Source organism: Artemia franciscana, chromosome 13 (assembly GCF_032884065.1).
Source record: "Artemia franciscana chromosome 13, ASM3288406v1, whole genome shotgun sequence".
NCBI classification, from domain to species: Eukaryota; Metazoa; Arthropoda; class Branchiopoda; order Anostraca; family Artemiidae; genus Artemia; species Artemia franciscana.
The window spans coordinates 18,168,527-18,185,052 of NC_088875.1; the positions used below are offsets into that span (position 1 = coordinate 18,168,527).

At 35.2% G+C, this 16,526-nt stretch overlaps 1 protein-coding gene across 3 annotated transcripts in view; it reads right to left on the minus strand.

Moving 5' to 3' along the window:
• Positions 1-16,526, minus strand: part of LOC136034606 (integrator complex subunit 14-like) — a 372,471-nt gene that overhangs the window by 53,651 nt on the left and 302,294 nt on the right. For 2 of the 3 annotated variants that reach the window (XM_065715885.1, XM_065715886.1), the window contains exon 7: positions 2,813-2,920. In XM_065715885.1, coding sequence (XP_065571957.1) covers positions 2,813-2,920 — 108 coding nt within the window. Of the gene's footprint in view, positions 1-441; positions 663-2,812; positions 2,921-16,526 lie in introns of all 3 variants that reach the window. The other variant, XM_065715884.1, reaches the window with a different exon arrangement.

Sequence of the window (16,526 nt, forward strand, 5' to 3'; positions counted from 1 at the left end):
TATCATGACTTTTTAATTAATCAATATATTATAAAATAAAAGCTAGGATATATGTGTGTACAAGAGGGCAAACGAATTAGCGAATTTATGCATTTCGTTCTTTGCTTCTAATCAGTGCTTATTAAAACCTGGGATTGTTTCTTACTAATTTCCTTTTGCCCAAAAAGGTGACATAACAGGAGGAGCAAACATGCTTGGATACCCGGAACCAATGCTATTACCTGTTGCCTCCATTTACATTAGTATTATCCAATGCCCTGGATAGGTTTTCCTTAACCTCTAAGATGTGAATTTTTGCAGTTTTTGGTGCGTTTCGTATCCAAACTGCTACCACTACTACTAATGACAATTCGGCACAGCACTTTGGCGCCTTAGGCCAAGAAACAATCCTTCTCCTCACTCTTACTATTGACAAACAAGTTAGAGAGCTGTCTTTCTCACCTTATAAAAATTATGTCTTTTTTCAGGGAGTTTCCGAGCATGTCTTACAACTTTTTGTACATCAGCTTGAAGTGAACCAGGACGGGACCAAGTAACAACATTAGTGGCATAGCTCCTTTTTTCTGATGGTCGCACAGGAAAAGAAGGATTTTCTAATGAAGGCAAATCACTAAGTGGACCGAGTAGGTTCATGTCAACATACCTAGGAACACTCTTTGATCCTATTGATAGAGCATCAATGGTGAATTAATTATTGGTTTATTTAGAATTTTGGCTTTTCAATGTGAAATGACACATCTATCAATTCTTCCATGACTCACAACTACAATTTTCCAATAGCTTTGAAATCACACGAAAGTTTAAACAGATTAAAAAGCCCAAAGACACACATATGGAATTAATAACATGATAATGTTTAACAAACAAAATATTTATGTTATTCTTTATTCCTGTCAGCATATTTTGCTTAATACAGGAATACCATTGCTATATTTCTACAAGCCATTTAAATTAGGATTGATGATTACCGCATAGACACACATAACCACACTTATGCCTGATACGTTGTGTGGCATGAGGAAGTTTCACATAACCACACATAACCACAGTTATGCCTGATACATTGTATGGCATGAGGAAGTTTCTTTTCTTTTTTTGTGCAATAATAGTATAAGGAGCAACAGGAACGTTTAGTATTTAGAGTAGGAGTAGCACCCCTTTAAAAGAATCAAGCTCTGACATAAGACGAGGAGTAGCAACGAAATTTCCCATTCCTCATCAACCCCAATTAAAGAAGAAGTCTGGAGAGAGACTGTCGACATTTGATTGGCAAGGGGTGAACAATACGGTACAGAGCACTTATATTCTAAACTACGAGGAACTAGGCTTAGCGTAATAAAACAAAAATTGGAGACTTTAAAAGAAGGAAGAGTTATAAAGTACTAGTTTATTTGGAAGAAAGGTGCTTAAGTTCTAAATATCCTTTTAAAATTTAGAACGCTAATATAATGAAAAAATTGGTACCGTTAAAAACAGCTACAAGAGAGTAATATTCTTAAATTTCAGTTTTGTTTGCTTTATTGTATTTATCTTCACTTTTTCATTTGAAAAATACAAGAAATCGGAGCATTGAAGAGTGGTAGATCCTATTTTTTTTATTGATACACCGTCATCTTGAATTTGAAATAGTTCATCTGCAGTAGACTATTTCCTACAAATCTGTATTTTGTCATGGTTAAGCGTTACTTGTTCTATAGATATGTAGCCCATCAAGGTTGCTCTGCTTAGCAAATCCTGACTTATTCAGTTTCCTGCTTATTTAAATGCACTTATTTTGTGCAATTCTAGGCTGAACCTCCCCCGCCCACGCAGGCATGATACCAAACTCATAGCTACCATTCTTGGGATACATTTGACAATTTATAAGTGGCCACGGAATTCCTGTATTGTTTTAAAATCAATTTTCTGTGAAAAGGCAGCGCGGCGGCGGAGTGCACCAGGCACTTTGACGATGAATCAAAGCAGTCCCGTTTTTTTTAAAGAAAAAAATCAATCAGTTATAATTTATTGCACCCCTAGGCATTGTATGCCCCCTAGGTACGGGACTGGTGGGCTTATTGGTAAATCCAGGCCTGGGTGTGAATTAAAAATGAACAAAATCTCACCTAATGCTTATTTTAGTTGTAGGATGGACTCAGATATGCGCATGGGAAAGAGGAGGGGAATTAACTCCACATCTATAAAATCTTAAGATCATTATTTTTGGAAAAAATTTCTAGTATTATTCATAGAATACCTTTGCGTTCTTTTTCAATCCCCCTCCCTCCCAGAAGACTCTTGCAACTGTGACCGGACCGTTTATTATCCAGATATACGTAACCTGTGACAGCTACAGCAGTAGACCTCGTATCATATATAAATCAAATGCTTCAGAAGGAAATAAAAACGTATTGTTTTGTCCGCATTCCAGAAAAATGAGGTGTGTGTGTTTTTTTTTTTCATTTTTACACTAAAGTTTTGACGATGCAATTTTTTTTTGCAAAAGTCAAGCACTTGAGGCCTGCATGCGGCAGCCATGAAGATTAAAGAGTCTCTGGGACATCCGATATAATAAGTTTAATCATCATTGTAAATGATCTTTGTCCTGTACGCAGTCCTTTTACTGCAACAGTTATTTTTTCTTTTCTTACCAGGCCAAGGATTTAGCGATAAGTCACAACATTTTTAGTGTCTACAATCTTTTTCATTTTTTATTACTTTTTTTCTCTCTCATTTTTATTCTCACTAGAAAAAAAAATCTCTTAATGTACTACTTTTTGTCATTTCTAAGTAAATAAAAACTAACGTTTGACAAACCTTTGGGTAACTATACCTGGTTCTAGAAGGCCGAGCATGAGATTTGACTTCTTTTTATTATCGGCCCGAGAAAAGATAACCCCAAACCGATCATCAGCAACTTGACAAAATGCAGCCATATTTTCTACCAATAAAAAACATGACTGTTGAAATCGATTTATCAGGACATGTGGAAATTTACTTATCTTTTAGTTAAAGGGTTTATTTACTTTGGAAACGGATATTTACTAACTATTAGAAAAATTTTATGAGAAATTTTAGAGAATACTTTCCAATAAATTATTGAAATTATTGAGAAGAAAGAAAATTATCGAGTCATTGAATCCTGGATAGCTTTTTTTCATTTCATTTTTTTTTTTTTTTAGCTTAAGACAATGTGAAGGCTGAATCTGAGAATCTTGTAATCATCTCTTTATATTGTTTTTTCGCCTTCAGTTTTGGTCATCAATGCGCCCAAAACAATATTTAATCATTTTTTCCGTGATCATAAGTCGGGGATTTTTTTAAACGAACCATTTTCCTTCGGCATTTTTCTTTATCCGAACAAGAATTTCCGAATGTTAGAAAAGCACCGCACTTATCATATGTGCGTTCATACAAAACAACAGTAAATTAGTAACCATTTATCTGAACAAAATAAAATAAAAGAATTCCTTTTCGAAAAAAGCTAAAAAGCAATAGTAACACTTAAAACGAGCAGGAATTAAGGTCAAACTTTAAAGAAACATAAAATACTATGAGAAAACAAAGTGAGCCTAAAATGGTCATAAATTAAGGATTTAAAAAGGAAAAGAATAATGCTTTAACTACGTTGCTTTTTAAGATAGGAAAACTATAAATGACAGTGAAAAACGTATATACAAACAATTTTTTTCCTGATGAGTTTTTGCACTTTTATTGTTATGAAAAAAAAAGTCAAAAAGCATAACTTTATGAAATAAATATATAGTTTTTATTAAAGCACATAAAAATGGCCTTAAAGAAGGCGGTTTGAGAGGACGGTAGCCACAGTCCTGTTTGTGATAATTTGTGCTGGCTTTAGATTGACTTAATCTACTTAAGATTGCTTTAAACATTGTCGATTAATGTTCCTGAAAGTTTTGCCACAAATATCAAATTTAAATATACTTGTAAGGAATGCATTTAGAAGGCATGAAACTTTAGTGAAAATGTGTGCCGCAATTTAGCAGTAAAACTTTAAACATATTTGTATTAAGGAGAAATCTTATTTTCCTTAAAGTTTGGCTAGGATTTAAATTTTTTTATCCTTTTTTCAAAGAAAAAATGACTGTTTATAATACATTGCGCAAAGGAGTACGGTAGTACTTCCCAAAAGAGGCGACGTACGGCAGCTTTAACCGATTTTGACTTTCAGAAGGCGGAGAGATATGGACAGCACTGCATTTTAAGGTGAAGGACTACCTACAAAATAGGCTAAATTTCAATTCTTTCAAAATTTTCCGTAGCAGAAAAATCTATCCGGAAGATTAGACACGTCAACTTTTGTTATCCCCTACAATATCGTCTGATCGGGCTACAATTTATATATTAAGATTTCCTAGCGCAGAGAAGCTAATCTTCATACGGTGTTAACGTCGTCCGATTGTGCTATAATTTATACTGGGCTACAATTTTTACGTTAATATTCCCTGGGCCCAGGAGCTAATTCTTGAAATTTTAGTTTCTTCAAACCTTTCCTTCTTTTCTTCCAAGAACCATGCATAGTAAATTCTTTTTTATAATTTATTGTTTTTAAAGCTCGCACCAACATGCCGGAGTCTAAACTGTTTTGACGTCATTGGTGAATCAGAAATCCCTTCAATACACATTAGTAATAGAGATCCTTGTTTCCTTAAGAAGTTACTTCTTTAGCTGAAAAAGAAATACGCAAATAAAATACGATTTCTCACATATTTCTTTGCAAAAAAATAATTAAAAATATTTTTTAGGAGCTTTCCTATGACCTCTTTACAATCATGAGTACTTCGTCACACAATGAGAAGTACCTTCAAAGATATACTCAAATTCTTATATTTCCAGTAAAAATACGGTTTTGACTGTTCCAATGATGTCACCAGAATGTTCAAAAAATTTACTCAATAGCATATCCAAAAGCGACCAAAATCACCCGTTCAGAAATGGGTATTTTTTCCAGGGAAAAGAAATGGGAGGGGGGGGGGGGAATCTCGAATTTCAATTTCTGCAATATTTTCTGGATTAAAACGTCGTTTTAAATTAATTAGAGTCCGAAGAGACCAGAAATGATATCAGAGTTAAAAAATTTCGTCCCTTAATCCCCGATTCCACCCTAATCGACGTCAGAGGGGGATGAAAAAGCAGAATCTTAATTTGTGAAGTAATTGGAAGAATGAAAGGTTGTTCCCTATAAATTCAAGTCCAGGGAGACCAAAAATTACATCAGAATTAAACAATTGCATCATTTAGTACCCCTTTTCCACCCCAAGTGAGGTCAGAGGAAGGTCTAGACATCTTTGTTTGCCATTGGCCTACTACTTCTTTTAACAGTACTTCATTACAATTTCACGTCCATGAACTCAAATATTAACTAATATTGGGTCTCTGTAATATTCTCAACCTGACTTTAGAGGGGAGGGGGTGGTGGAATTTTCCTTGCAAGGATACTATTGCCTGCAACTTTCTTCTTTTTTTACGGCTACAGAATGCAAATTTAAACAGAAGATTTTCTTCAAATTCTCTTTAAGGTCTGTCGTGACTCTCCCACTCTGATTTTCACCCCAACTCTCAATCTTTGTCATTTTTAACTTCATTGCTGGATTTTACAAATTCGGTTATTATTGTAAAAAATGTTAAAAGTAAAAATAAAGCAAAAAAGAGCAAACAGGAATGCTTCAATTATGGCTCCGTTTTGATCAAAAAGCTTTTGAATAAAACACAAAATTTTGCTTAATATTGGTTTTCGAAATCATTTGGGTCCAAAGGAGCGTTGAGGCAGCTTGTGCCATGACAAGTAACAGTGCAGAAAATGGCCCTCTTTTGCAAGTCCATCGAAGGCCATCACAATCACCTTTATAGCTGCAGTGAATCAGTTTGACAAAGCTTTCAGAAGCAGGCAGTAAAACAGTCATAATGGGTACATAACCGTTTGAGGAAAGTTTCAAGTCCCAGTCTTCAGATACTAGAACTGTCGCTGAGCACCACCGTGTCATCATTTGAAATGAAACACGCAGGTAGTGGTACTTTGTAGCAGCAGGTGTGGCTGCTAAACATTCGGGGCGGACAAAACTAGTCGCACTGGCTACTTTTGATATGAACAGACGGTGTCGGAGTTCAGGTAAGAGTTCGTCAGATTTAAGGCTGTACAAGCGTAGAAGAGCCTTGTCGCCTTCTGTAATCTGTCCTTCCTTGTTTGATGAAAGGCAAAAATGACGTCCGCTAAAGTGAAATATTTATGTACATAAGCTACACAAGAAGAAACTAATTCTCAGTAAGTGGATAATGTGCCTCATCCTACCAAATCCAGTAGCCAACCACCATCCATGACATAGTGGTATCTTTGTGGTGGCATTAGTTGAACCTCAGTTTTTTGCTGCTTCCATTTATTAGCTGCAAGTGCAGCCTTATCTGTCGGGCGCAGGGCTTCATGAGACTCGAACAGAGCAGGTGGGAATGTCGATAGCTCGTATTTGAGCGTAACGACCAGATTCAAACCCTCTGTCGACGCCAAATGCGAACTATCAATAGACTAATATTCCTATTCCATTCTCTGCTTTTCAGACAACATTAGATTAAGCAGTCTATATGTGTGCGGGGTTTAAAGTGTGGGAATGGAGGAGGGGCCTGTGTATCTGTGTTGGCCTCATGGAGCTGGCTGTTGCAGTGAGTTACTAGTAGTAGTAGTTTAAAGTTAAGATAGCGGTCATTGCGTGCTGATTATAAACGGGAGAAGAGGGGTTTCAGTGAACAGGGGACTCTTGACAAAATCGGTTTAGAATAAAAGAAAAAAGTCATAAATCCCGATTTGGGTTTGTGAGGATGAAAGTTCAGATTGAATACTGTACAGATTGAAAAAATATTAAAAAAGGTATTTTTCCCCTTTTCTGACCTCGATTAGGGCGAAAGGATATTTCGATTCTGATGGCATTTTCGGTCTCCCTAAACTGAAATTAATAGGAAACGACCTTACAATCCAGAAAATATTGCGAAAATTAAAATTTGAGATTTCTCCCCTTTCTGGATGTTTTTAAGCGGTCTTTCTGGACATTTTGGCGTTCATTTGTGTGTGAATACTGCACAGATTAAAATTACGATTTTTATCCCCTCTGACCTAGCTTAGGATGGAAATGTGCTACTAAATGAGAGAGTTTTTCGATTTCGATGTGATTTTCAGTCTCCTGGACTGGAATTAATAGGAGACAAACTTTCAATCCAGAAAATATTCCATAGCTTAATTTCTAGATTTCCCCTTTCCCCTGAAAAAGGGTATTTCTGCAGGGACGATTGAACTATCCTATTTTTTATTCAGTTACCCTTTAATCGCTACTTGCAAAGGATCTTCTTCTTTTAGCTTTAGTATTTTTTTTTTCTACACTTAAGAGGTCTCGACCAAAATATTTGTATAATTCACTTCTATTTTTCACTGGCTGCTATTATTCTCATTCGCTTTTCTTTACAATTTATTCGTTTTATCATGCTTAGCCAGTGTTTCCTCAGAAATTATTTTTCATAGTGACTCCATATACCCACGGAAACTGTAAAGCTGCTGAAAACAGTCACAAAAGTTTTCCGTCTGAATGTCCCAAAAAACTTCGCAACTGTTTGGAGGGTCCAAATAGACTTAGAATATGCTTCTTTCACTACCAGCTTAAGTTTTGGGAATGACCATAACTCTACAGCAGCCCACCAGAGCTCTAAGGAGCAGAGTGGACGGTTGAGCACCGGAACACTTTATTGTCTAAAAATCACAAACAATTCCGGCAGTGTGTCCTGGTACACATGATAAACGGGCACCGTTCATCCTAATAAAGACTTTTTTTCAGGGTCAATAGGTAAGTCAATGGTCGAAGGTCAAGGTCAATCAGATATATTGGATTTAATTTTAGTTCGAAAATAGCTAAGCAGTGTCGCAGCCTCAAACAGAGGTTAGATTGTAGATATAACTGTAGGCAGTTATGATAAGGAACTTTTTCAGCGGAACATACCTTGCAGATCGGACGACCGTTGCGCTGCGCCAAGTTTGTAGGAATAATAATGGCATAAAGTCAGAAAGAAAACCTACCTTTAAATATGCATGGAGAAGAACACAAAAAGATGGAATTTTCCCTTCATCTATAGACAAGTCTTCATCAGTACTAGCTTCTGATTTTAAAGCATCACCAGGTACCACAAATAAGCCTGCAAAAAAAAAGCTCACCATTAACAACTTCACCCCTAGTTCACTGGAATTAACCTTAAAAACTAACTTTTTTTCTGAAAATTCAAGTTTAGCTACCAAAAACATAATATTGACATTATAATGACAAAATACTGGGTTTTTTTCTTTGTTTGTTATCATTTTCCTCGATAATTTGTATTCTTCTTTTTTTTCGAACTTGTGCCCTTTTCTAACTCTGACTCAGGTTGAAGATTTGCTTGTACTGTTTAAAATACTTTTAAAATGACTTTAAATTTTATTTCATAAGCCCAGAGCCTTGGTTGTGATTTTTGTGAGAATTCCTTTTTTAAAGATCTTGCGTCTTATATATATACATTCCAACACACATAATAAGACCGCACTTCTATGCTACGCATAAACGAGTAAGAAACATTCCAGATTTCTAATATATCAGGATTTGACAACAAGGGAAATAATCTCCTTTGGGAAGAAAAAAGAGACTACAAGAAATTATATCTTATATGGTTTCCTGTAATTTCTATTTCCTTCAAAAAATGGGTTATTTCTCTAGCTGTCGAAACCTGGTATATAATATATAACACACAAACATGAAACGTCGATGTGATTTTTTTCCCTTTTTTGGGAGGGGGGGGGATATTATACAAATAACATAGTACATAATATAATAATCAATATATAAAAAATCTGTCCAAGCCTTTCCTCATTGCTTTTCCCTGTGGACATGTTTTAAGAAAAGATTAATTTAAAAATTGTAATTACAAATGTATTTTCCATTTAAGCACAGATTGATCAGCAGTTTCACTAACTTTTCATAACTTCACTAACTAAAATGTCTATTTTATCAATTCTTGATTTTTGAGAAAATGCAATTTGTAACAACGACTAGGATTTTTTACATGAAGCTTCTTATAATTATTAAGTAAACAAGCAAGTATGATGGAACTTTACCCTCAAGGTCCAAACCGGCGGTGCTGTTCTCCGTTTCGTGGCCCTTTAGCCAGGAAGTGCAATGGGGAGTTGGGGGCCAGCCATCCAGTGCTTTCGCACACCCTTCCTGCTTACCTCCCCCAAAATTATACAGATACCTATTAAGAGCTGGGTCAACTCTGTCTGAGCTTACATAGTCACATCACCGACCCCCGTTCTAAATTAAATAACTGGCTACGACACGTGCCCCCTTGTAGATAGAATTCTCAAACCAGTGCGCCAACCACTTAGCCATGAGTAAGGCAGTAACTTTTCTGCCAATTAGTAAGGCAGTAAAGAGTCTGCCAATTAGTAAGGCAGACAACAACTGATGCTGCAAATAATGCAAACTTGTTTGGTTGAAATTATACGCACTTAAAAAATTCCAAATCACTTCTCAAAGATTCTTTGCTAGTATTCCAACATTCCAAACTAGTAATACATATAGTAAGCTGTGGGTATAAGCTGTGGTTTAGGGTTAATCGCCGAGTCAACTTTTGAAAGGCAGGAAATCTAGAAAAACTTAAAAAAGGGAAAAAAGGAAAAACCTTTACAGAGATTATCACAGGAGTGAACGAAAAGAATCTATACAATATTGAAATTCACCTTACTGGCTAGATTGTAGGTAATTAATCCAAAAAATTTAACTATACAGTACCATAATTTCTAAGATATGAGCTATCAAATTTAATTATAGAAATGGGTCAGTTGTAAAAATAAAAATGTCCTAAATTTAAACTTCATTTATTAAATTCTTTGTCTCAATAATATATTTACAGTCATCACATATATCGTTGCAAAAGTAATTGAAAAAGTTTATTCGATTGCTATAGCAGACTTACCAAAGATAAAGAAAGAGACGATTTTTAAGGAGAGAACTAAAAATTAAAAAAAAAGTTTTTAATGCAAATTTAGAAAGTATAAGAAATTATAGGTCTACCTGTAATATTTCCTTAAATGAAGTTCATTTTTTCGAAGGGAAAATTATATAATATTTAACTTTTCTGGAAGTTTCGTTTTTTATTTGAATCTGGACTCTTTTTTTTTTAAAGTATAATCGGTATATAACCGTTTAAAGAAAGTTTCAAGTTCCAGTCTTCGGGTACTAGAACTGTCGCTGGGTAGAACCGTGTCATCATTTGAAATGAAACACTTTTCTTAAAGAAAACTTGTTTAATCTTTAACCGAGGGAATATCTTAAAAAATTTTAATATATCACAAAGACTGGCTTCTAAATGAGGTCTCATGTGGCGTGGGTTGTACTTGTACCGCCACACAGTTGAACAAGAATCTTATGGTCTCACGAAAAAGATAAAATAGCTAATAAGGCTCTGGGAAGAAACCTTAGAAGACCCATTTGAGACACATTGAATAAGAAACACAGGAAGAAACAAAAACTTATTCAGTCTGATGTGCATATAAATCAATATACCTTTGTCTACGATAAACCCTTCTGAAAAATCGGACTTGAAATTTAAACTGACCTCCAGAAAGAAGCAGACAAAATATTATCATTAGAATTTTAATGTAAAAAGGTGAAAATATGTGCCAAACAGAATATTAGTTTTTAACGAAACTAGGATATTTTAATCTTGCTAGAGAGAAATCATATGCGGTTTTGAGTAAATTGCCTGGAACATTTGATTTGTTGAAGTTGAGGTAATTCCTGTTTTTGATTTTTTTTTTTTTTTAACTTCGGCTAGAACATGAATTTCAACATATGACTACTATGAATATCCAAGCTAACTTAAACATGTTCAAATGTGTAACTTCAAATGTGTTGTTACGAATTAACTTTCAATTACCGAAATAAGTTTTGTAAATTGGGACTGAAATTTTTTAGAAGATTATTTATCGTGGAATTGGCAATTTGTAGGCCCTCTTTGTTGACGTGCACTGCTCAGTAATGCGCAGAAAAGTCTTTTAAGCCGACTTTGCACAGGTTGGATTAGAATCCACTTGGATACATTAGTGAGGCTCGGCCCTCACTTAAAGATAAGTCTTTTTGCTCTTTTATCGACTTCTAATAATAAGATACTGTTAATTATGCAGGGTTTGAAGCAGTTTGATGTTACACTAGCTAAAAACAAGAACTACCTCCTATGGCCCGTGAAAATTATGCAAATTGGAAAGAATTTGCGCGGAAAGCCCATTTATCTGGTCTTTTGTCACGGTAGTCAAGATAAATTTAGGTTAATAATTGTGAATCTTCAAGAATACAACCCTAAAAAGACAGATTAATCCGCGCCTATTGTTAAACAAGCATCTGTGGAGCTTTTAACGCACAGGTTGGCACAAATAAGGATAGATGGTATACTAACCTAGGTAAATTTGGAATAGAAGAAAACTGTAATGGCTACAGACTGCTGCAATTCTGCAAGTATAACAGTCTAGTTATAAAAATGCAGTGTCTAGTCATTAAATGGCCAATAAGTTAGGGTGGTATTTACAAAATGGTAAGACACCTAACCATATATAATTTATCCGTAGCAGCATGGGCTGATTCGCAGTGGTATGACATCATACTCTAGAAAATATGACATGATAAGGATACTTTACGTCATTTACTCTAAATATGGATACTTACCTCTTCGACTCTATAAAGAAATTGGCTTTGAAAATCGGTTGTCAAATTCAAAACATTAAGGAATGAGAGAAGATTACCAAAGGTTTGACAAATTTGAAGATCGTAACCAAAATTCGTTTATGAATAACTGTGTTTCTAAGGTTGTTAACTCAACCACTGTGGAAATAAGTGAGCCAAATCAACCAATGCTTGAGCCATTTGGTGGCTTAGTTGGGGTCGACTCACCATATGTTAAGCTAATTTCTTGTGATGGACATGAGTTCATTATTAAATGAGAATATGCATTGACTAGTGGAACAATAAAAACTATGCTCATTGGACCTGGCCAATTTTCTGAGAATGAAACAAATGAAGTGAACTTTAGAGAAATTCCATCGCATGTGCTTCAGAAGGTGTGCTGCTATTTTCAGTACAAGGTCAAGCATACCAACTCAACCACCAAAATACCTGAATTCCCGATCGCTCCTGAAGTTGCTTTGGAGCTACTGATGGCAGCGAACTTTTTAGACTGCTGATTTGCATTTCCTTTTTTGTTTATTAGTATAAGCTAAGCTTATCTAAAAAAAAATTTCCAATTAAATTCTAAAATTTCAATCATAAAATTGATATCGATATGAAACGAATCAAAACTCCCAATAAAAGTTTTGTGGATAGTACAAGCACCTCAGTCCCTGTTGAAGCAGAAATTGTTTCCACCACATTGAAGCCAAGAAAAGATCATTTAGAAAAAAGGAGTAGCCAAAGTCCCAGAGAAGTTGTAAATTTGAGAAGAAAGAAAGGCAGAGGAAAAAGAAAGGAAAGAAGCTGTAATTTGAGACCTGACAAGGCAAAGGGGTTTTTCGTCCAATTACTTGATGAACCAGGTGCAAACAATTCTAACTATGAACCCTCAAGAAAAGAACCTCTTGAAGAAATGAGTGACCCAGGTAGTGAGGCTCTGATTCTAAAAAAAAGAAAGACTTGTGACTTGAGCTTAGAAAATTTGAACACGTCAGGACAAACCTTTTTACACCATGCTGCTTGAAGCTTTTTAATCAAAGCTTTATCAAGAAGCCAAAAGGAAGTTTTAATTGAAGTCTTAATCGAAGCCTTATCAAGAAGTCAAAAGGAAGTTAAAAATTGGAAGATTCAAAAGGGACAATAGATTCGATAGACATTGGGCAAGATATTTTAATGCTTCAAAGCTCTTATTTTAATGCTTGCGAGCTCTTATTTTAATGCTTCAGAGCTATTTTAATGTTTGAGAGCTCTTATTTTAATGCTTCAGAGCTATTTTAATGCTTGAGAGCTCTTATTTTAATACTTGAGAGCTCTTATTTTAATACTTCAGAGCTCTTATTTTAATGCTTCGGAGCTCTTTTATTAATCTTACATTGGGCCCTTCAGAAGTGAATGCCTGGGATAATGAATTCATTAGTAACTCAGATTAACTGGCACCGGAAGTAGTCTGAACTAGGAGATTCATGAGGTTGTTAGTTTTACTGGCCCGATACTACAGATAAGTATTGACAAAATAAGAAAGATTCTCCCACGTACTTATTTCAATTCTTATTCACACAGCATAAAATCTGATGCTTAGATTTAATAACAGAGTCTAATTAGTGGTTTAGGTCACTCGTAAGGCTTTATTTTAGAACCACTGGAATAGACAAACATAGTTTTAGAAAGGTGCCATCCAAGTTTGGGAACAGGCCTAATAAAGATCTTCTTAAGAATGAGTGACTATCAATTGTAATAGATTATCGGTACAAAGAATCGCACTCATTTTTCTTGTCAAATTGAAGCATTATCAATGGTGGTGTATGTCCTATGTCATGGGAGACGCATATTTGTCGAAGCTGTAATTTGCCTAGAACTCTTATGATAGATTAATCTTGAAAGATAAAGCAAGAAATTGATGAAAGACATGCTTTGCTATATAACTCGTCCCTCTGGATCCTTGAGAGTGGTGCAAAGCTAGCCTGGGAATACCCAGTATAAAACCTTAGTACCTTGCAATACCTATTTAATACCTTTTAATGCTTTAAGCAATGTACCTTTTCCCAGTGGCGTTTCTCTTTTTAAGGCTGAAAAATTTGTGTTTGTCGGAAATGTGGCTGTATTCATGTGCATAGGTAGGAAAAAATGTAAATACTATCTTTTCAAACTAATTTGAGAATAGGGATTGATCTAGGCTTACAAAATAAATTGACAGGACTGCAGATAGACTATGGGGATTCTCTACTAATTTGACGTCATAATTTTGTTTAGTAAAAAACAGTCACTGCAACTCGATAAAAAAAATATTCGGTAGGTGCAAATTTGGTAGGTGACTCATGTAGGGCAATCAGGGCACTTCACATTGAACTGAAAAACCCCGCTTTTTATGCAAAAGTTTGACTCTTTCTCTCAACTCTACTTTTTAAAACAGTAAAAATTTAGCGTAAAAAGCAGGGCGTTGAAGAGGGAACAGCCCCTTTCACATAAGGGGTAATTTCTGCTCGTTTTAAGTTTTAATGTCGCTCCTTACTTTCAATTAAAAAAAAAACTTTTTTTAAATTTAATTTCTTAACGTTTTTTAGTTAATCAATGTTTTGATTCGGCTCTCCGCAGATGAATAATTAAAGCGAAAATTGCATATTTATTTATTTGGCTAAATGGCTTTCCCATAGTTTTGATCGAATGATTTTAAGAAAAAAGGAGGGGGAGGAGGCCCAGTTGCCCTCCAATTTTTTGGGTACTTAAAAAGGTAACTAGAAGTTTTAATTTTTTACGAATGTTTTCATTAGTAAAAGATATACGTAACTTACGAATTAGCTTACGTAACTGACATCTATATTCGTATGTTTTTATTACGTATACCAGAGGGTTCGCCCACTCACAAAAGGCCGTAGAATAAATAGTTGAAGTTACTAAAATACTTTAGCGTACAGAGTGAGGTATTGGGAGGAGGCGAACCGCTTATATGCGTAATATATTCTGTTCGTTTTAAGTTTTAATGCCACTCCTTACTTTCAATTGAAAAAACTTTTTCATATTTATTTTTTCATTGTTTTTTTTTAAATAATGCTAGAAAATGCTTTGCCCCCTTCATGAAAATATTCTTCCCCATGACAAATTTATCCATGGAAAGTTTTCCCCACGTAACCCCCTCATCCTAACCAAAAAAATCCCCCTGAAAACGTCTGTACACTTCCCTTTAACCATTACTGTATGCAAACACTGGTCAAAGTTTGTAACTTGTAGTCCCTCCATACCTGGAGGCGCACTCGCTGGAAGTGGAATGAAGCTGCAGCTTCGATTGGCGGAAGTCTTTCAGGCTTAGAAAACACCCTGGCATTAGACGAAGAAACTTTTTACAAGAAAATTTGGTGTTGCATCTTAGTGAGATCTTCGTTTGGTCGTGCTTTATACAAACTGAGGAGAAGATATTCACCCACTTTCATAACTTCATCTCTGGACGATAATTCATCCAGAAACACTTAGCATTTTTTCTGAACACTTTGCTCTTCTTCAAAAGAGGTGGCACAGCTTGCTTTCCAAGTCAGAAAACTCGTGAGATCGTGTCATATCCCAAGAGTGCGCGCCCTACCAGAAGCAGCCTGGATGCTTCAATCATTTTTTTTTTGTACTTCGTTGAGGCACTAGAACCGTCTTATCCCTTCTTTTGCGGTCTTTGATGATTCGAAGTAAAGTGTTTTTGCATTAGGTGGGAGGTGATACAAGAGTAGAATCAGAAGGTCACTGTCGTTGCCAAGAACTATTGTTTCGGAGTTTTCTGCTTTCGTTACGGCAGTCTTCCGGATTAGATAGTCAGCGTCATCCTTCACATAGACAACTTCAAATCCTTTGGCTCTGAGTTTTTCCCTGATGTAGCTTATGATCCGCTGTTTGTTCCGAGAGTTGCTCAAAAACTCTTCCTTCTTTTTCTGGAGCTTCATCCCTAAACTGAAGTCAATCACTTGATACTGGCTTCCCTTACACTGTCGGTTGTGCGTAGTATCTGTTGTGGTTAGCCCAGCGCTGTATCCATCTTTAATGGTAAATTTGATTTATAATAGTTAGTTTTTTTTCATTAATGTATTTTGGATGTTTTTTTTTCTGATGGTTAATTTCCTATAGTTTAATTTCCAACCTTTTTCAGTCTTAGTACAGAACATGGTGAAAAGCTTAACTTCAATTTCTAGTCCCTTATATAAAGTGAAATTGTTGTGATGTGAAGTATGACCAAACTAACCAGTAAATTATAACCAGTTATAATTTAGTTTAAGATGAAATTCAGTATAGGTACTGATGGTGGCTAGCCCTATCTGCAGGGGGGGGGGGGCTCTTAATTTTAGTAATGATTTTCTAGTTAAACACCTAAGCTTGTTTTATAAATTGATATTCTTCTCTAGAATAGTACAAAAATTTTGTGAAGTAAACCAATACCTATAACAAAGTTAGCTAAACTTTTTAATCTCTGTAATGTGTATAGAACCATTACTGTGTTAAATATTTTGTCAACTATTTGACCTGCTTACATGTGATTAATTGTCATCCAACGTTATTAAATCTAGTTCTCATGTTGTGTCTTTTATTTAGAAAATTTAATTTTGTTTTATTAGTCAACATACTAATGGATGTTACATGAGTCATGTAGGGGTTATATTGATGACGTAGATCCTATACTTGACATTTATTTACATAATGAAGTCGTGTCATGTATAAATAAGTTTGAGAGCCACTGTAGTAGGGGATGACCCCATGAAGAGTTATTCAAATATGATATCATATATCAGTTTTATATTTTGTCTTTTGTGAATGAACTCTCTTCTGTTCTGT